This window comes from Zingiber officinale, chromosome 1B (assembly GCF_018446385.1).
Source record: "Zingiber officinale cultivar Zhangliang chromosome 1B, Zo_v1.1, whole genome shotgun sequence".
NCBI classification, from domain to species: Eukaryota; Viridiplantae; Streptophyta; class Magnoliopsida; order Zingiberales; family Zingiberaceae; genus Zingiber; species Zingiber officinale.
Genome location: NC_055986.1, coordinates 122,625,271 through 122,647,254, shown reverse-complemented (window position 1 = coordinate 122,647,254; position 21,984 = coordinate 122,625,271). Strand labels below are relative to the sequence as shown.

The following is a 21,984-nucleotide window of genomic DNA, read 5'->3' as shown; positions in this document are numbered from 1 at the left end:
CTTCTTCCTCTATTCTCCCTCTCCTCCATTGTCGAGACCTCTCAAGAGTGTTAGCACACTCTAAGTGGTTCTCTCCATCTTTTGTCCGTGTGGATACATGTAGAGGAGTGTACACTTGACACTCTATGAGATCCGACAACCATTTAGACGAGCGGGATAAGCGAAGGGCATCGCTACAAGGGTAAACTTCTTTTTCATGTAGATCTAAGGTAGATCTAGTGTAGACAAACATGTACATGAATTTTTATTATTTATCTTCGCACGGATTCGTGGCTAGCTTCGGGATTTCCGCAACGCAAAAAGCAATTTTTACGGATCGAATTGCTAACACTTTTTGGATTTCTTTTCACAGTTGAGTTCATTGATTGATGAGGACTTAAAAGCTAGTTGCAAAAATCTTGAAAGAAAAACTACAAAGAAAAGAGAGTACATAACAAGATGTTTTAGATTTGGATGGAGATGACTTATATCAAGAATTGAAAATTATACAACATATCCTACTAAAGGAAACAAAAACAATAAGCGAAATACTATTTTTTTTTTAAACATGAATTGTTTCCCGAATTCATTCATTGCATACAAAATATTATTGACTATTCTGATGATTGTTGCATATGTAGAAAGAAATTTTTCTAAATTGAAGCAGTTAAAATCTTGTTTGAGATCAATCATGACTCTGAATGCATTAGCTATGATTTCAATTGAGAATGAGTTTTTAGAAAAATTTAATTATAAAAAATTGACTGATGACTTTACAAAATACGATAAGATCAATTTTTTATAGATAATTATAATAATTATTTTTTCATTTTCTATGATGTAATGATATTGATTATTAGTGATATGGATTATAATATTGTCATTATTATAAATCTATTTTGTTAATGGAATTATTTATATAACATGAATTTTATTATTTTTTATATTAATACAACAGGTTTTTTTTACCGGCCTTCAAAATCTAGGGCCGACACCGCACACATGGAATAAAAGAGGAGTATAATATAAATTAGATATATTTTAATAAATATGAAATTTGATTATGCAATCTGGATATTAAGAAAAATTGACTTAACGATTTAGTATATCAACATAATAAATTTGTAGTTATTTTTAAATTTTAATTTACTTGAATTAGTATTAATGTGGTTTAAAATTATTTGTTGAATTTGAATTATAAATTTACAAAAGCAGAAAAATCAATATATTATTTTTTATAATAATATTTTGTCGATTAATATTTCAAATTTTAAGATTTTTAAATTTTAATTAATTTATTTAGGAAAAACCCGGTTCTCCTCCCTCTACCCTAAACCCCGCGTTCCTTTTCCGCCGCCTCCTCATCGGCCGCTGCTCTCCCCCTACCTAACCCGGGTCCTCGACCTCCTTCTCCGTCCCTTATCCGACTCCTCCGTCACGAGGCTTTTTTTCCGCGTTTTTCCTTCGTCTTTACTCCTCATCTCCTTCTCCACACGTAAGCTTAGATTTCGTCTCTGATGACGACCTCTCAGTCACAGGCCGTCAAGTCTCTCAATACGTCCGCCGGCCGGAGGCGCTTTACGGCAAGCTTCTCAAAGTAATTTATATTATCAATTACCGAGTACGTTTTGTAATTCGAGATCTCATATTTATTGCAGTTCAAGAGTTTCTCCCAGCGGGTGGAAGAGATACAGATCAATGTTTTTCATAGTCTGGACTCCGTTAAAGCTCAACCATCTGACGGCTCATCATTCTTGCGAGAGAGCCTTATTTACTGGAAGGTATGATGCGTTTGTCAATTTTACAGGAATAGTTATAAAATGATGCCTTAATGTTAAAGTTGCATTTTTTGTTTATTTTCATGTGTTACAATATACAGGAATTGAATACGGCAGAAGACTTTATCTCCTTTTATGAAAACATGATGCCATTTGTTCAGACGCTATCGCAAGTTATACTGCACAAGGAAACTATTATGACGGAGCTCCTTGATAAAGTGAAGATTGAAGCTATATTGTCTCTTGAGCCAATTCTAAGGCATGTGAACTTCGGAGCACCTTTTCATTTTCTGGAATCACTTAAAGATATATATGAGATTTTAGATATGGAACATTCAATGCTACTTTGCTTTAACACATAGATAAATTTGAACAACAATTTTTTGCTTGACATATGCCAATTGATTTTTATGCAGACATTTGTGTTTGGTTTTGATATGTTAGCGTACTTCTATTTGTAGTGATGGATCTAGGTTCCATAGTATATTTTGTAAAAATTTTTCTTTCGACATCAGTGATTACCTGCAAGTTTGGCGTGCATAGGACTTATAATGTAATTTGTTTGCTGTTGGGTAAATCCCTGGCAACTGGGATGGAATGATTTTTTAAAATGCACTTTTTTCTTTTTGCATCTATTGAGAAAAAACTCAGAGAGACATGTTTAAGATGGTACGGACATGTGCTTAGACGACCAATAAATGCTCCAGTTAGGCGATGTGAAACTATGATAAACATGCATATAAAACGAGGAAGAGGAAGACCAAAAAAGACTTGGTTAGCAACAATAAAACAAGATAAAATTTATTTAAATATAGATGATGATATAATAGGAGATAGAGCTCAATGGCGTAAAAAGATTCATACAGCCGACCCCACCTAGTGGGAAAAGGTTTGGTTGTTGTTGTGTACTTTTTTCTTTTTGCCAACCATTGATTATTTAACAGTCACTTTCATATCATCATCAAGGACATGAGTTCGCCAAGGAAAGAACCTGCAGAGCTAATTATATTGATTGTGGGCTGAACAATATTTGTTTCTATGCCCAATGAGCAGTCTCAGAAAGTACTCACACATTATGCTAGATTGTGAAACATTCGACAGTTAAGAAAGATCTTTCCTTCAATGGTTTGGAACGAGCAGTATCATGATTTGGAACACACCTTATTTCTTGGAGAATGTGAACCAATGCCTTTATTCTCTAGTAAATTGTGTGTTGTTTCCTATGTTTGCGGTTTTATGTTAGGTTTTATTAAATAGTGGCTTCAAACTCTTGCTTGGTGCTTGGATATGTATTTGTTGGTGCCTTATAATTTTTAGTGCTCTCAGTTGTTATTAGAGATTATTTTTTTTTTAAAAAATTTGTTGTATATTCTTTTAGTTGGACGTTTTTTCTCTCATAATTCTTTGGTCATGCAGGTTAATAGCAGCTCTATCCAGAGATTTGCTGGATGAATTTCTATTGTAAGTCTCCATATAATTTTTCATCTTGCAGTTTGACTTTATCTAGAAAGCTGCACTGCTCCTGCAACTGTCACATATTTAGCAGCAGTAGATGTAAAAAAACTTAAATAGGTGCTTTTTGAATAAGTGGAATCCTTTTTGTTTTTGTTCTGCCAGTTTACTTCTGTTTGTTCTTATTCATGTTACCGGTCACTTATACAAATCTACATTTTACAGTTTTCTTCCAAGGCTTGTAGATTCATTGGTGATTCTACTAAAAAATGGTGGCGACCGTGATCCAGAGGTCATAGAACAGGTTAATATCGTTTATGCATTTTTGGCTTGTTTTTGTTAATACCTGCTAGAGTCCATATCTGAGCTTGAATGTGTTCTGCTTTCAGATATTCACTTCTTGGTCATATATCATGATGTATTTGCAGAAGTATCTTGTAAGGGATCTTGTTTATGTCCTCAAGTAAGTATTTATGCGTTGTTATTGGGTTATAGGCAATTGGAAAGTGATCATCATCAAGCCACATTTGTCCCAACTTTTGTGTTTTGATAAGATCCAATACAAGGATTTAGACATGTTTCAAGTTGACTGTCAACTCTAACACAACTCTTGACCTTTTTCATCTGGGCACGGAACCAACATTGACAACTTTACAATTTAAGTGATTGGAAGATACCACTATTTTTTTTTGTGATTAATGTACCTCTTCTAGTCTAATAGGAACATGATTAATATTACTTTTGTTTGGTACTTGCATGTGTCTTGATGTTCCATTTGTCTGTGGTTTTTGCTATTTGCTGCATTCCATTATATTTTGACCCTAGGTTGTTGTATCGTGGGTTATATTTTGAATCATTTTGATGGGTTTTTTGAATCTTGAATCTTGATATATCAAAAAATATAAAATATATAAAAATAATTCAACTTGAACTTATAAATATCTCTAGTGTCCAAAAGATATAAGATAATATAATGACCTCATTGATAGCATGATAACAGTATTCAAATATGTTGATTCTGATTCATAAGAGAAGTACATAGGTTCATATCTCACATATTGGTGAGGATGTACGAATTATTGTTTATTATATTCGATTAAGATTTGAAATGAAATCAGTAATAAGAAACTCAATCAAATGCTTTTAACATTAACATTGTTGTCCAATGGAATATATTTATGATATGACATGACTTCCAAGTCACCATTGATTTCTCTGTTATTTCTCATGTGTGTTGTTGTTGTTTATCGACAAAATCTGTCCTTGCTTGTATACACACACATTAAGTTCTCCTCTCTCTATTATATTCCCTATCTGTATAAATGACTTTATTGGTGTATTTATGAAGAATTACAGCGGACCTAAGATATTTCCCAAAGCACTATGTCCAAGAATTCATGGCTGAGTCAGTTTCATTCTTGTTGAGGAATTCATGCAAAGGGCAGCTTCAAAAAGGTATGATTTTTTATTTATTTATACTCTATTTGTTAGGATGATGAATGATTATTTTTGACCTAGCTGTTGGATGTTTTCATGAAGACTTGTATTTATTGGCTACCTAATATTTGGACGGGAGCACTATATGTGGTACACCTGAAGTGTCTGTTCCTGTCACTTATTAGGCAACTATCCTCAAAATGCTCCAATTTCACACCACTTTCTATTCATTTTTTCCCCATGCTTACAAACTTCTGGAATCCTAATTTTTCCTTCCTCTCTCTGGACTCTTAGAATCGTAAGTTTTCATTCCTCTCTTCCCATCTACCCTAGGGGGGACAACAAGGGAGGTTGGGCCTTATTCTATGATGTCTCTGTTAGCAAGAATATCTCAGACTAGTTGGAAGTTGAAACAATAGCAAAACTTCATGCTACATGGTATGAGTAATAAAACAAGGATGCTAGAATGCTTGACTAAGCTGCAATAAGTTGTCACTAGTTCTAGCCTTTAATTTAGCTAGTGAAGTACTTGTCTCCCACCCTGGTTCACCCATTCTTGGGATATTCACATTTTTTCTTCTGATTCATTGTGGTCTGCATAAATGACAAAGCTACATTTGGCTGGCCCAAGTAATTCGTAATACCATGCCTTATTGTTGTATAGTTTAACAGCGGGAGATTCAGCATTATCTTTTTTTCTGCATTTCTAGAACAAAAATGGCATCAATATCTAGTATGGTATTTTTTGGGTCATTAAATGTTCTGGGATAAATGATTCTTTTACACTACTCTTTTGGTTCATGGTAGTTATCAAATATAGGATTTAAACCATGTCTTTCCTGAAGCTGTTGTGAGATTTACTCGGATAATCACTAGTCATCTCTCTTGATGTCAAATTGTTATTTGGATTTAGAATAGAATATGTTTGTCTTTTAATGTAATTCTCATTATTAAATATGTAATGGACCCTCATTTTCTTCACTTTCTTGAACTTTCTAGATTTTTTTGGTGCCTCGGTTATTTTGTCATTCTGGAAATATTATATGTCAAATTGCAGCTTTTTCCGTGTTTGTATTTAACTTTAAATTATGGGCTCCTAATTGAGGACATGTAGTGCTTTGATTTTACCATCATCTTTGCCAAAGGGAAACCACTCATATTGATTCCTGATGCAATACAGGTGTTAGGAAGGCTATTAGAGAGGCTGCTAAAACCAAAAGCTCAGAGGATGCTGAAAGTAAAAGCTCATCGTCCATAAATGGAGTTTCTGCTTTGCTATGGTATGCAATGAGAGGGGTTTCGCTACTACTTCATTCAAGAGCTGAAACTGTCTGGCAGATTTTGATTGACACATCAACTTTTACTATGGTTGAAAAATATACCAAAGGCATGTTTTTTTTGATATATCTAATTATAGTTTTTATTTCTTGTGCTCATATATTTCTGCACTTATTTTCTCTTTTTTTATCCAATTCCTCTTATCCTTTTTATTTTGTAATGAGGAGCTGATTACGGCTAACTAAATATTATAATGACCACCAACTTCCATGATTATATTTTCTATCCACAATCGTAAACCTGCATTCTGACATAATATAGTTCTATGTATAATCATAAGCCGCCAACAATCTTAAATCTGTTTTGTGACAATATATTTTCTACCCACAATCATTAACCTGTGTCGTAACAACCACCAACAACCTATGAACTGCTCATTTCTTTGTAGAATCATGATATTGACAACCTTGGTTGGAATGACATTGTTGCGAACCTGTGTCGTGACAATATAGTTCGACACAGGTTGATCATGCCAATCTGCTCCTTTGGTGGATGCAGAAAGAGGAGTGAGAAGCAGACGAGGAGCAAGAAGCAGTGAGGATGATGATGTATGCCTGTTTAAGTTTATGGTTTGTTAGTGATTGTCCGTGCTAAAATACCTCTTCTTCTTGAATTCTTAATAACTGAAGGGTTTATGGAGTTCACACCCTACATTTTCTCACAATATAAAGCACAACTTCTAGTTAGTATATACAATTATTCTCTATATATTGCAGCTATTCGGACAGTTTGTTTAGTTTAATGGAAGCTATAAAATGAAGTCATATAAATTTACTGCGGTTGTCTTTATCATTGTAATAACATGTTTGTTGCATGGATTGTACATTACATAGATAAAAAGTTACTCTTTCTTGCAGGTTCTAAGGCTCTTTTAGAAGTTACATCAGGCATTCTTCGCCATTTATGCACTGCAATTGACCCTAAAGAGTTGGAAGTAATATACAACTGTTTGTTTGAAGAGACATCTAAGTGCATCACCAATCGTTACTTGGATCAGCTAAATCACCTGTTGTCTCTTCTTGTTTTTCTTATTGATGGGAACAAAATTATTGGTGAGAGATGCTGGCTTATACTAGTTGCTTTTTTCGTTAATCACTATCTTCATTGGCTTATTGTTTTTCTCTGATTGTTTCTTTTGCGTATTGACATGTAAATAATGTAATTCTTTTCTTTTTCAGATGGACCAAAGTTGCTTAATCTTGTAGATTCATTTGTACAATCGTTTGTTGTACCTTCTATTGGTGTGAAGGTGGAATCCGTGACACATAAGGTTCTTAAGAAAGTCCTGAAATTGATGCTGCACCTTCTTGATATTCCATCCATTTCTGTTGATATATCCAGCATCTTGCCACTATATGTTCCTGCATTTAAGTTGAACAGCTCTAGGTAATGGCCATTTTCCACAGGATGTCATTGCTGTTTGGGACAATGAAGTGTTGAATATCGTATGTGTATTTATCTCTTTTGTTTATTTTTTCAGCCTCTGCCCTTTTTTAGATGAACTCATCCTGAAGGAACCTCAAATTGTACAGGTATTCAGAAGCCATATATTAAGGTAGTCACTTTATATTTTCTTAAAATTGTCAATCTCCATTATACAGAGAAGCATATGAAAATGTTGTTTTATTCCTCTGCTTTCAGTGCCATGGATGATTTAATTGAAGATTCTCCTGAAGAAACCTTATCCTTAATGTTAACATTCTTTGCAAAACAGAGCAAATATGAGAACTGTTATATTGTTGAAGTTTCTGAAGACAAAGTTCATATGTTATGCAATTTCTTAAGAGAGAAGATTGTGTACTGGATCAAATTATTTGGTACTGCAGAGAGCAATAACCAATTATACAAGCAAATACCTGAATCTGAAGTGGCCATCTTATGGGGAGTAATCTGTTGTTTCCCTTATTTTCCAATTTTGCATGAGAAATTTGGACTTTTTAAAGAACTGATCAATTCTATTGATCAGTTTCTGGAAGCTGAGACTGGTAGGTATCATTTATCTCCATGTAATGTTTCATCGTATGTTTAAGTGTGTTTATAGTTATATATCCTAATTCTGTTATTGCAGATAAAATAGAAAATATGCTGAAATCTACTTGGCAGGGCATTCTTGGTGGTGTGTTGAGTTCGTATCATAAACTGCTGTTGGTCAATAAACTTGCCACTTCAGAAGTAAAGACATTTTTGAATCTTGCAAAGAAACACAAATCATCTCTTCAAGTATTGTCATCTGTAGCTGAATATTTGGATTCTATTTCTGGGTATGCTTGTTTTGGGTCTATAAATTTCTGATTATCACAGGCTATTTTTCAAAACTTAACAATGTCGAATTGTAGGACTGAATTTGAGGAGGATTCCAGTCTGAAAGCATTTCAAAAAGTTGATGAGCAAGATGCTGTGGACGCAGTTATCTCATTAGCAGTCAATTTGAGTCATCCAAATAAGGCCATTTGCTTGTCCACTTTGAGAATATTGTTTCACTATAGACCACGTGTTGATGCTCTTCCTTCAAATGACATACGTCCTTGTAAGAAGTTAAAAACGGATCAATCTGGAGCTAACAATGAAATTTCTCAACACACTGATGTATGCTCTATTTTTTGTTTAAAAATTTCAGTACTTCTTATGTTTTATAACATTTTGATTCAAAAACAGGTTATCAAACTTCTCCTTTCAGTTGAGGCGACTCCGTTATCAATTTTTACAAGCCGTAATGCTATTGTACTTCTGCAAAACTTGCAAATTAGTCTTTCTTCTGGACGGATTGGAGATTCTTATATTCCCCTTTTATTCAATGGGATTATTGGAATTCTACATAATCGCTTTAGCCAAATATGGGAAGCTGCACTAGAGTGCCTCGCTACTTTGATAAGCCAATACAAGGAACTTGTATGGATTTATTTTGTGCATTATCTTGACCTATCTCAATCCAAGATTATTTCTGAAAATCCTCAGCTGGAAGGTTTGACCTTTTAACTCCAGAAATATTATTGAATATATGAGTGTTCTAATATTTGTGCTGATGTTTGGCTAGTATCATTCTTATTCACACAGTGAATCTGGAAGTCCCTTAATTTAACACATCTTCTCCTAATATGTGATATATTATTCTAAACTCTATAGTTGCCAGAAAAATATTTTCGAAAATCTAATTGTAACTATTGATTTAATCGTAGGACCTTGACATCTTTTTCTATTGTTATTCATTTGCAGCTGTGACTCAGGAACTCAATGATGATAACTCTGACGATGACATTGTTGTCATTGCTCCTGCTTCTGCTGATTTTTCTTTGGTTAAACGCTTTAAGTTATATCTGGCTCCTGCTTTTGATTGTACGCCTAGTGTGACCATAATAACTCTATTACTTCATTCGCTTCAAAAGATTTCAGACATTGCTGAATCTAGGTCGCGACAACTTATACCTTTGTTCTTGAAATTTTTGGGTTATGGTGCAAATGATAATTTCAGGTATCATTTTATTGACAAATGTGTGCTACAGTTTGTTATTTATGGATGGGTAATACTTAAGTGCAATTTGTCTTATATGTCTTTTATAGTTTTGAGTCATATGCTGGTCATGCTTGTCAGAGAAAGGACTGGAAGGTGATTCTAAAAGAGTGGTTGAACTTACTGGTACGAATGTGTAATGCTAAATCTTTGTATCAAAGTGCAGTACTCAAGGAAGTTCTGATGAAAAGGTTAGTTCAAAGGCATAACTCATTTTATGACCAACACGTAAAATTAGTACTATTGCAGCATAATTGGTTTGTAGACTCACCAAGGTTGAAAAATATCTGTGTTCACATTTCTTAATGCTGTTGTTTAGGCTTCTAGATGATGTTGATGCAGACATACAATTAAAAGTTCTTGATTGCTTACTGAATTGGAAGGATGACTTTCTGATCTCATATGAGAAGCATCTCAAGAATTTGATCATATCAAAAAACTTGCGTGAGGGACTTGCTACGTGGTCTGTTTCGAAAGAGTCACAATGCATTCAGGAAGAACATAGGTGTCATCTTATTCCTATACTCATCAGATTGTTAACACCAAAAGTTTGGACACTAAAGACTCTTGGTTCAAGAAAGGTTGATAATCATCGCATGATAATACTGTTGAAACACATAAGATAGTTATACTTGACTGACCCTTTAGCTCCTCTCTGCAGCATACAGGTTTAGCTCTTAGAAAAGCAATTCTATGTTTCTTGGCCCAGCTTGAAGTTGATGAGCTTCTGCTTTTTTTCATGTTACTTTTAAAGCCATTATTGCCCAGGCCAAGAGCAAATGAAGTGCTTGATGTTCAGACTGCTGAAGCATCTACAAACATCACACATGGATCTAGCTCCTCCATCCTTAATAAATATTCAACATCAATTCTCGTGGCTGACCTGTCATGGAAACAGAAATATGGTTTTCTACATGTCATAGATGAAATTCTAAGGATTTTTGATGAAGCACACATCAAGCCATATCTCAATGCATTGCTCAAGATTGTTGGCTGGATATTAGAGAGCTGCATGCCAAATCTTTCAAGTGGAGATAGTTTGAGTAACTCAAAGGTAGCCTCTTCTATGCTTGATACTCTTTTGGCATTCACTGTCTTTTAATGAAGTGAGAAAATATCTGTTCCTTTTATATTCGTTTTGTGAAAATATCTGATATGTTTTGTATTCAACTCTTCTTTATCTTTGTTGTATTTGCAACTTCTGAAAAACTCTCAAGTATCTGTCTGTTCGTTTATCTGTTCCATAATTCAAGCTAACAAGCTTTTTTTATGCACTTTAAATTTATTCATCATGCGTGTATCTATTTCTCTTGCTTGTGGCTATATGCTAAAGTAGTACTTTTCACAAACATACTGAGAATGAAGCCTGATGAATATTAGTGGTTTGATGCAGATGACTTCAAAGCAATTAAAGGACTTGAGATCCTTATGCCTAAAAATTATTTCTTTTGTGCTTAATAAGTATGTGAATCATGACTTTGAGTCAGATTTCTGGGACATCTTTTTCCGTTCCACGAAGCCTCTGCTAGACAGCTTCAAACATGAGGGTTCAAGTGGTGAAAGACTAAACCTACTTCTTTCTTGCTTTATTTCAATGAGCAAAAGCACCAAACTACTTTCATTATTGGAGAGGGAGGCAAATCTTGTCCCTACAATTTTTTCAGCGCTATCTCTAAGCACTGCGTCCGATGCAATCATATATCCTGTTCTCGAATTTATTGAAAATTTGTTGAATCTCGATAACAGCGAGGATCATCTAGAAAATAAGTCTGTAAAAAATCTTTTGGTGCCTCATATAGATGTACTTATCCAAAGTCTTCATGGGCACTTGCTGTCTCGCAATGAAGCTTACAGGTAAATTTCTAAAATTCATTTATGTTTTTAGTATTGATTGGTACATTAATATAATTTGGGGACCTTATATTTGACAAAATAACTATATTTCCTTTGTTCTCTTTTTCTTGACCACATTTATTTATTTCAATCTATTTGTTGTATTCAGTTGTACTATCAAACTTCCTTTGTTTATATGTTTTTATTCAGTTAGTTCTACCTACTGATTGACATTCTCATTTGTATGTTTTATTGATGGTTTACACATGCAATATAATTCCTGCTATTTCAAATTGTAAATGGGTCTAGTAGAACTAGTGTCATTCGAGGATCATCTGCAAAGAACAATGCCTTTAATCCAAAAAAGAGTGTGGGAATGCTACTCATTAATGAGAGGTGGAATTATATTATTTGGTTTATGTGGGCTATATAGGGACCAGTGAACAAGTTTTAGTTGTGCTATGAAATATTGCCAGATTTGTACTTGACTTAGATATGTGAATTTAATGAGTTCTACCACTTGGTATCGACCAAAAGAATAAATTTAAAATCCTAAAATGCCACTACAAGTATGGTACTGAACTACTGATACTCGGTTACATATGTAAGTGCAGACCTAGATTAAAATCATTGATTGAAATTTCTTAGTACTTTGTCATGATCTTGATGTCATGCTAGACGATGTCTATACTGAATGGAAGGTCCGACACATTATTGAAGGTAATTTTGATTGTAAAGAAGAGGTGCTTTTTGAAGAAATTTTATGTTCCAATGGTTCATTGAGAGGTGGAATCATGTCAAGATGAACTGTCTTGTGATGTGGGTCTCCTCTTTGTTAGGTGTTAGATGCTGACTTGGCCAATGAGTATCTTGACAAGTAATATTAATGGTCTTGAACAGTGAGCCAGTTAGATATGGTGTTGTGCCTATCCAAACACTTGTTTCTTAGAGTAGGAGCAGCAGTGATTTTGATATGGAGTGCAATTCATCCTATTATGAATACTTCCTTCCCTTCCTGAGAAGTTTGGGTTTAGCTGGAAATCATTAAAAGAGAACACTTTTGATGATACAAGGAAGTGATTGCTGTTTCATTTGCATTACCTAGTAGTGATAACTTGCTTCGAGAAGGCTAAATCTGTGGAAGAGATTTAATTGATGACATTCTCTTTATAATTTCCAATCTTTGTTTTCTAAAACATGCCACTTTTAGTGTGAATTTTGTTATTGATGTTGTTGGTTAGTGTATTTTTGATTTGTTTCTGACTTGTGTGCTTTGTTGGCATCAATATTAGGAAATCGATCAATTGGCCTGGTAATGCAGAGTCAAGAGTATTAAAATTGTTGGCTAGATATATTGTTGATCCTGTTGTAGCCGGACAATTTGTGGACATACTGCTGCCATGTTTCAAGAAGAAAAACTTAAATATTGGTGGGTTTTATATGCTTTTTTTTGGTTTCATGTTTGTCTTGTTGTAAATCAAAACGCATGATTCAAAGTTTTACTTGAAATAGTTGCTCTTGTATAATATGATGTTCATTTGAGTCGGTGAAGGATTATACTTATGTTAGTTTCCAATAGAACCTTAACAGAAGTTGGGTTTTGTCTTGGCTGCAGATGATGCTTTGTCAGGTTTACTGGTTCTTAAAGGTACCCTGTCCGTTGTAGGATCTGAATCATATGAGAAAATTCTCAAGGCAATTCTGCCTTTGCTAGTTTCTTCTGGATTGGATGTTCGATTGTGCATTTGTGATATTCTTCATGGGCTTAAGGATATTGATTCTTCAATAGCCAGTGTGGTAATAATATTGATTCTTTAATAGAGTTTTAATTTCTTTCTCTACAAAATAACATATGGCTTTTTTGATCGCTTGTTTTCCTGGTCTTAATTTCAGGCCAAGCTTTTGTGCGACTTAAATGCTGTTTCTTCCTCGTTACTTGGAGAGCTTGATTATGACAGAAGAATCAGTGCTTATGAAAAAATTAAGCCAGGATTGTTTTCTGAGCTAAAAGTAGAGCATGTTATGCTGATACTTTCACACTGTGTATATGATATGTCACATGTCGAATTAATTTTTCGACAGAGTGCATCTAATGCACTGTTATCCTTTATTCATTTTGCTGCATCAGTGTTGGAAAACAGTGAGGATAATTCCTCAAAGATGCTGTTGAACAATGAAACACAGGAAGTCCCAGAAGATCACATTCTGAAGAAGGAAGATAGTCAAAGTAAATGGACAAAAAAGAGTATTAAGCAGATAGTTAATACAACTTTTCTCTCCAATGTTGGTGGTGCCTTAAACAAAGATATTTCAGTGTTAAGAGTATGTTATGTTCAGTCCAAAGTTTTTATTTGTCTGATTTCTGTGAGCTTTGGTGTCTTACCACTTTTAAATGTATTTACAGGAATGGTTTGCTGTCCTACGGGGTATGGTATATTATTTAAATGGATTACCATCTTTAAATCCACTCAAATCTCTCTACAGTGAGGATGATGAAGTAGACTTTTTTAACAATATTGTCCACTTACAGGTAACCTTTTTGATGCTTAACTGTGTGTCTGATATCTTATCAGGTTTTGATTTGCATGTTGTCTTTTGCTGCAGATACATCGAAGGAAAAGGGCAGTATTACGTTTTAGAAATATCCTGGGTTCAGGGAACTTAACAGAGGTAATAACTAGAATTAGTTTCGATGAGAATTCTGTTTCATTTTAAAATGGAAGGTAGAGTTTAAATATATTATTTTTTGCTTTCTCTGCACCACTGATATAAGTTTGAAGAAGTTATTATGGAATGAAAAAACAAATTATTACTGAATGAGAAAATAGTTTATAATTTGTATAATAGATTTATTGACTTCTTTTCATATCACAGGACCTTATCGCCAAAATCTTCCTTCCACTATTTTTCAAGATGTTGCTCGATCAAGATGGGAAAGGATTGGATTTAGCAAATGTTTGTTTAGATACAATTGCCTCTATTGCAGGTCATATGCAGAGCTGGGATTCCTATCGGTCCCTATTAATGAAAAGTTTTAAAGAGATAGCTCAAAAACCAGATAAACAAAAAGTGTTGTTGCGTTTGATATGCGCCATCCTTGATAATTTCCCATTTTCAAACAAGGAAATTCCCAAAGCTTTAAATGATCAAAGTGAAATTTCTGCTCCTGAAGCCAAAGCCAATTTATCAAATGTTGAGGCACTGAAGTATTTGCAAAATGTATTCTTTCCACAGATTCAAAAACTACTTACTTCTGATACACTAAACGTCAATGTGAATTTCAATCTTGCCGCTATCAAAGTACTAAAGTTGCTCCCGGTGGAAATCAAGGACTCACATCTTTCAACCATAATACACCGCGTATGCTGTTTTTTAAAGAATCGCTTGGAAAGCATACGTGATGAAGCAAGGTCAGCTCTGGTAGCATGCTTGAAGGAGCTTGGACTGAAATACCTGCAGTATGTAGTCAAAGTTTTGCAAGCAATATTGAAAAGAGGATATGAGTTGCATGTGTTGGGTTACACGGTCAACTTCATATTATCAAAGACTCTGGTTAATATAGACGCCGGTGAACTTGATTACTGTCTGGAAGACTTGCTCACTGTAGCTGAGGCTGACATTCTTGGAGACGTTGCCGAGGAAAAGGAGGTTGAGAAGATCGCCTCTAAAATGAAAGAAACAAAGAAGAAAAAGTCGTATGAGACTCTTGAACTAATTGCTCAGAGAATTACCTTCAGGACTCATGCTATTAAGTTGCTTTCACCTATCAGTGCACACCTTCAAAAACACGTTACACCTAGGGTGAAGGTGAGGCTTCAGACAATGCTACAACATATTGCTCTTGGCATCGAACGCAACTCTTCAGTCGAAACTTCAGAACTTTTTCATTTTGTCTATGAGCTTATTAAAGGTAGTTTCAGTCCAGAAGGTTCTCAAGGCTATTGGATATCCAACGAAGGGATACAAAAGACATCTGTTGGCAAAATGTCACAGAAAATGAGAATTTCAAATTCTTCCAAACATGATTCACATAACACTCATCTGATTGTTGTATTTGCGCTTGGGTTACTTCTTAATCATGTGAAGAAATTGATGAAGATGGAATTGCTCAAGAATGATGAGCAGCTATTATCAATGTTAGACCCCTTTGTAAGCCTATTGAGCAATTGCTTATGTTCCAAATATGAAGATGTTCTGGCTGCTGCTTTCAGGTGTCTTGCTCTGTTGGTGACGAAACCATTACCATCTATTGAAACCCATGCTGACAATATTACAAGTTTGCTCCTAGAAATTGTCCAAAAATCTGGAAATGTTGGAAGTTCACTGGTGCAGTCCTGTCTGAAAGTCCTCACAGTATTATTGAGACGCACTAGTATTTCTCTTACAAATCGTCAGCTGCAATTATTAATTCACTTTCCAGTTTTTATGGATATCCAAACAAAACCATCTCCTATTGCTCTTTCTCTTTTGAAGTCAATAATTCACCAAAAGCTTGTTGTCCATGAAATATATGACATTGTTGTGCAAGTTGCTGAGTTGATGGTGGCAAGTCATTCAGAACCAATTCGCAAGAAGAGTAATGAAGTTCTGTTGCAATTTCTTCTTAATTACCCTCTGTCTGATAAGCGTTTGCAACAACATATGGATTTCTTGTTAGCAAATCTAAGGCAAGGATTTAGGCTTCACTTTCTGTTGACTTTCCGTTGCAAACATTCTGTATTTCTTTTCTCATTCTTTACTGCTTTGCAGCTATGAACATTTGTCTGGAAGAGAAGTTGTGCTACAGACTCTGTATGATATATTGAAAAAGTTTCCTGCAAGTGTTGTGGACAGTCAGGCACAGTCATTTTTTCTGCACTTGGTGGTGGCCCTAGCAAATGAACAAGATATCAAACTGCGAGGCATGATTTGTGGAGCCATGAAAGTTCTGTTGGATCGCATAAGCCAACATGTGATGCATTCCATTGTGAGCTACACAATATCATGGTACACAGGTGAAAAGTCACATTTGTGGAGTGCTTCAGCTGAGGTATGCATCTTGATAACCTTCTTATACATTAATAAAGGAATCAATAATCATATCAAACCAGCCTTCATAATTATACTAATTCGATTTGGTTCACACTAAAAAGTAAAATCCAACCCCAAGTGGCAATTAAACCATCTATTTCACTAGATCCAAACGCTTATCAGTGCAGTGGTCAGGGAAGCACAGGTTAAAGCAATACAGATGTGAAAAAACTAGAATCTGAAAAATCCAGTGCTAATTGCAAAGTGTTCTAGAATCTGAAAAACACACACACAGTAGGTCTGTATAAAAGTCCAATCTAGCAGCTGGCTTAAATTAATTCTTTATTCAATATTAATTAAAAAATTCAATTAATGACCCCGAATTAAATAAGAATAAAGCATACCAGTTTGAATCAGATCCTAAGTAAATTCTGTACAAATTGCGGCCCACTTGGGAATGAAAATGCTCCTAATGTTAGCTTTAGAATAAAGGAATTTATACTCCAAAAGCTGCCACAGACTGCAAGGTTTAAAATCTCTACCCATGTCGAGGTTTTAGTTCTGGACTGGAATGATATGGTTTTAGTATTGTATTGTACCGTGCCGATGTAGTTTCAGTATTTTTTAAATATAAATATAAATGTATATTAATATTTGATTATTAAAGATGTTTATATTAAATAAATCTTAAAATTCAAAATTAAATTTAAAATTATAAATAATTATAAAATTATTTGAAAATTTTAAATTATTTTTTAATGTATCTATAAGTTTTTAATATTAAAAAATTTATATGAAATGTTTAAGAATTATATATATTTAAAATTTTTTAGATTATTTAAAATCTATGTTTAATTTTAAAATTATTTAAGAAATTGTAAATTATTTTATAAAATATTTATTAAAATTTAAAATTATTTAAAAATTTTGAAATAATTTTTAATATTTTGTAGTTATTATCAATAATAGTTTATTTATAAAAAAATAGATATTTAAAAAATTAAAAATTAACTAAATAAAAAATACTAAAAAAATCGCGGTTGCGGTGACCCGCAGAGATCATCGCTACATCAACGATTACAGCGAGGGTTTTAGGAATATATAATATTTTATTAGAAAGTTTTAGAATTTTAAATTAATTTTTATATATTTTAATGGGACAATTTAATTAGGATTTTAAAAATATATTTGATTAGTTATTTAAATTAGAGATAATTAAATTTTTAAAAAATAATAATAACATAACTAAAAAATAAATAAAATTTTTATTATATATTTTTAAAATTAAAATAAATAAAATATTTAATTAATTAGATAATTTTATTAGGATTTAATTAAGCTTATTTGAATTATCTCCATCTATCTTGGGAATTGTTTTAATTTTTAAAAAAGATTTAATTTAAAAAACCGACTGCAATCCCAAGCACGACCGTGGGGTCGCGCAGCCTTTTCTGGCGCGGCCGCGACCGCGGCCTCTCCGGCACGTCGATGGCATCGCGACGGCCCTCAGGGGTGGCTGCGGGCGTTGCGATGCCTCTCTAGCGCGGGCGTCATGGCAGTCCCATGGCTGCCTCAGGACTAGTGCCGGTACCGGTACCGGTCGGCGGGTGGAACAAAATGTTTCGTCCATTTCGACGGGCTCGACACGAGATCTCAATCACTGGATACCTGTAATTCAAAAAATCTAAGGACCCGACAGGTTGACACATTGTCGTGAATCTAAATGGCATTAAGCATTTGATGAGATCTAATCAGCTTATGTAATGCCAGCTGATGGTTTAGTTGGCTGGGATTTAGGTATGCATGAAGGCATACTTATGTTATAGTTATTCTTCTTGTTGAACTCTTTTAAATATGTGAAATTTATGCTCTGCATTTTGTTATTATTTATTTTTATTTTTATTTTTCAATTTTCATCGTCCTGTTGCTAATAGTTGGATATATGATTATCAGGTTCTTAGCTTGTTGGTTCAAGTTATGAAAAAGGATTTCTGGTTTAAGATTGGTAATATATTGCAAGTTATGAGAGATAGACTCAAATCTTCTGCTCATGCTGCTGGTAGCAGTAAAGATGACATTTTGAAAGATGCTGCAGTTCCTTTATGGAAGGAAGCGTATTATTCACTTATTTTACTGGACAACATGCTACAACACTTCCCAGATTTATATTTTGAAGAGAATGTTCAGGTATGGTTGTTTCTATTTTGAAAAAATAAATGTAAACGTTCTGCTTGGTTTACAGGTTTTTGTTTGTCAGAGCATTTGATATATGGTAGCAAAAGGTGGAATCCGCCACCCTAGTGGCCTCACACGGTCGGCCCCACGTTCGTCTGTGAGGAGGTAAATCGGTAAGTTGTAGTTGGCCAGTGTGGAGGAGAGCTTTTTTTCCCCAACTTCGCCGAGATTCGAACCCTTGCCCTATGGTAGCAACTCTGCTCCGCACTAGCCAACTCAACCTTGCCCCGGGGGCATCAGAGCATTTGATATAGATAATGGTTGGATTGGTCTTGTTTGTGAAATTTATTTGGTTCCAAGTCAAATAATTGACGAATAAAGGTATAGGACTTATGAAGCTGGATGGGGAGATAAAAGTACGAATTGCAGAGGAACCAAATGTTTAATAATATGAAATTTAACTGAACAAGGGTGTTTTAGTAGGTCAGTGGTGGCAGATTGAGAGGGAAGGAGCAATGAGTACACAGAGGAACCAAATGTTTAATAATATGAAATTTAACTGAACAAGGGTGTTTTAGTAGGTCAGTGGTGGTAGATTGAGAGGGAAGGAGCAATGAGTACACCCGGCACCTTTTTAAAGAGATGTTGGGTTCAGCGGTTGGCAGGTTGGTTTCCAAATCTGAAGAAAAAGTATAACGGTCCCTTATAACTATCCTTTTTCTTTCCCTCCAATTCATCCAATTGGGGCAGGTCAATCTTGGTGGAAAGAAGAGGTCAAGGAATCCCTTGGTTTTTTTTCTCTCCATCAATCTTCCTGAGAAAGCATCTTCTCCCCCTCTTTCCCCTCCATTTTGAATTCTTCCCTCCAAGTAAAAGCTAAAGTGCTTTTCACAAGAATACTAGAGGTTCTGCATGGAAAATTTAAAAAGAGACTATTTAACAGCCTCAAATCATCTTAAAATTTCAGTTTAATCTATGGTTTCTACATTAATACCATTTTCTTTGGTTTGCAGGAGATATGGATGATAATATGCAAATTAATGCTCCATCCACACACTTGGGTACGATGTATTTCCAGCAGCCTTGTGCACTCTTATTTCACTACAGTCAAAGAAACCAGTAAACGTGATGACCAGAAGCTGAAATCTAGATCCTATTTTCTCTTATGCCCAAGTAGACTTTTTGCTATTGCTGCATTATGTTTGAATCAGCTGAAGACCCACCTGATCGATGAAAAAACAAGCAATCTCATAAGGGAGAATCTTGTATTTTCAACATGTGCTCTGCATTCCAGGCTTGCAAATACACCAGTACCTCACAAATATTGGTCTACCCTTGATTCCCATGAGCAGAGCATCTTTCTCGAGGCTTTTGAAATTCTTGGTTCAAGAGGCACAAAGGATGCTTTCTTGTTATCTACTACTGCTCGAAGTGATTCATTGGAGAAGATTAATCATATTTATGAAGACAAGCAAGATCTCAGGTCATTGCTTGTTATACCTCTGTTGAAGAGCATGGGCAAAATTTCGATGCAGATGAGGGACACACAGGTAAATGCTGAAAGGCAACTATATGCTGAACGAGTTCTCTTAGTTCTAGCGATCCATATGGCTCTTTGAAATTTAGATCTTGGTTCTGCTTTTCGCTATCTCTCTGTCTTTCCTTCTCCCAGACCATGCACTAACCATGTTTTATAAATTTCCATATACTCTCATCCTGATTTGTACATTTTAATCGTGTGGCACAAACCTCTTTTGTTTATCTCCTCTCCCTCTCTCCGTCTCCAACCCTGACAGAATCTTCTGCTTTTTGTTTGGCACTCTCTCCCCCCTCTCCAAATCTGATAAAATCTTTATTTATTTATTTATTTTTAACAAACCTAGTCGGGTTCTCAGATTGAAGCTTAAAGAAAGGAAATTATCTTTTATCTTTACATGTTTGTAATATTGTCTATGCAGATGCAGGTTATTTTTGATTCCTTCACGATGATGTTTAAACAGATCGATTCAGAAGGTTTGCAGGCATATGCTACCTACATTCTGATTCCACTATATAAAGTTTGCGAAGGATTCTCTGGGAAGGTCATCAGTGGTGAGTCTATATTGTTTTAATTGATTGTCATTATGTCTGAATACTGCAAAATTGAAAACATGAAACACCAGTATGGGTCTATAGGTTCCTGTCTAAACTATTTAAGTACAAATTGGCTGTTTGCTAACTGCTTTAATTAGTTGGTTTCAATTGCCAACCAAAAAACATTGAACAGGTGACTGAACTCATACCATGTGTTTGGATCTTGTCATTGATAATACTTGTAACATTTAGAGAACGATAAAATTATAAAGTATAGCTTGCTATATATTTCTTAATCTTGTTTTTTTGCTTAATATTGTCTTTAAACTCGTAATATTCCACGTCTTCAGCATTGATAGGAAACATTTATTGATTGTCTTCTACAATGCATTTTGAATTGTTTCTCGTAATTTATTGTCACAGATAAAACCAAACAATTAGCAGGAGTAGTATGTGATGCCTTAAGGGATAAAATTGGTGTCGAAAACTTTGTGCATATCTACAATGTATTAAGGCAGAAGTTCAAGGAGAAGAGGGAGAAGAAGAGAAACATGCAAAAGCAGCTTGCTGTTATCAATCCAATGCGTTTTGCCAAGAGAAAATTGCAACTGGCTGCCAAACATACAGTCCACAAGAGGAGAAGGATAATGTCAATGAGGATGCAACAAGGAAGAAGTTAGTTGTTTTTTGTATTATTTGATTCAAATCTCACTAGCGCAGTGCTACATGGCATAATTTTTTTTTTCCCTTTTTGTAGTTTTTACTTGATCTGTAATTTTATTTTTGTCACAAATTATGTTAGTTCTGATAGCATCCAAGTTATGTTAGTTATTTTTTTCACAAATTAGGAGTGTGTTTAGGTTTCTTGTTCAGACACTTGTTGTAAAGCAGGCTCAGCCTAATTTTGATCAACAAACCTGGGCCCAATTTCTCCTAATTTAATCAGAAATATTGAAAATCAGAGCAGCAGTTATTGTTCATCATTTTGGAAAATTTTGATTTTATCAATGCGACCAGCTCAGTTTAAAGATTGAACGGTGCTCACTTTAAAATTGATGCATCTATCTGGCTCGTGTTGAAGTCATTGCAACTGTCTTGTTTTTGAAGTCAGTCTATTCCACCTGGAAGTGCAGCACTAATCTAATTCGATCTGGCGGTGCACTATTTGTCATTTTGTTTACTTCGATTTTCATCTCCTTGCAATTAAGCAGCTTTTAACCTCTCTTCATTTTTTTAGGGGTAGTTTTTATTACTTGATTCATAAATTTAAATGCTAGTGAGCTGTTTATCTTTCACCTTTGATATTATGTTCAGACAAATTTCGTTATTATCTCCGACCTTAGATGTTGTGATCGGACAAATAAAATCGGACCGGTTCAGTTTCTATTTAATGTTTGATAG

At 34.5% G+C, this 21,984-nt stretch overlaps 1 protein-coding gene across 2 annotated transcripts; it reads left to right on the top strand.

The window, feature by feature from the left end:
* The first annotated feature begins 1,312 nt into the window (after positions 1 to 1,312).
* Positions 1,313 to 21,544, top strand: LOC121976298 (U3 small nucleolar RNA-associated protein 20-like). Of its 2 annotated transcripts, XM_042528412.1 has the most exons (31): positions 1,313 to 1,562; positions 1,638 to 1,760; positions 1,859 to 2,016; positions 3,174 to 3,218; positions 3,435 to 3,513; positions 3,599 to 3,672; positions 4,558 to 4,664; positions 5,827 to 6,033; positions 6,842 to 7,036; positions 7,163 to 7,370; positions 7,465 to 7,539; positions 7,626 to 7,969; positions 8,053 to 8,245; positions 8,321 to 8,570; positions 8,640 to 8,946; positions 9,198 to 9,453; positions 9,543 to 9,683; positions 9,812 to 10,073; positions 10,154 to 10,546; positions 10,886 to 11,346; positions 12,618 to 12,754; positions 12,941 to 13,122; positions 13,219 to 13,647; positions 13,730 to 13,855; positions 13,930 to 13,995; positions 14,200 to 15,992; positions 16,075 to 16,354; positions 18,289 to 18,522; positions 19,524 to 20,060; positions 20,469 to 20,601; positions 21,007 to 21,544. In XM_042528412.1, the coding sequence occupies exons 1-31, from the start codon at positions 1,497 to 1,499 to the stop codon at positions 21,261 to 21,263; spliced, it is 8,118 nt and encodes a 2,705-aa protein (XP_042384346.1). In that variant the 5' UTR covers positions 1,313 to 1,496; the 3' UTR covers positions 21,264 to 21,544. The 2 variants fall into 2 exon arrangements, with proteins under 2 accessions (XP_042384346.1, XP_042384354.1); XM_042528420.1 differs by lacking the exons at positions 1,313 to 1,562; positions 1,638 to 1,760; positions 1,859 to 2,016; ... (1 more) ...; positions 3,435 to 3,513; positions 3,599 to 3,672 and having other exon boundaries at positions 5,827 to 5,926.
* Positions 21,545 to 21,984: the final 440 nt, after the last annotated feature.

Bases quoted from the DNA above. Each gene is read 5' to 3' on its own strand.
- LOC121976298 (XM_042528412.1), top strand. From the start codon at position 1,497: ATGACGACCTCTCAGTCACAGGCCGTCAAGTCTCTCAATACGTCCGCC. The intron at 2,017-3,173 runs GCATGTGAACTT...TTGGTCATGCAG, and splicing joins TCTCTTGAGCCAATTCTAAG to GTTAATAGCAGCTCTATCCA. The intron at 3,673-4,557 runs GTAAGTATTTAT...GTATTTATGAAG, and splicing joins GATCTTGTTTATGTCCTCAA to AATTACAGCGGACCTAAGAT.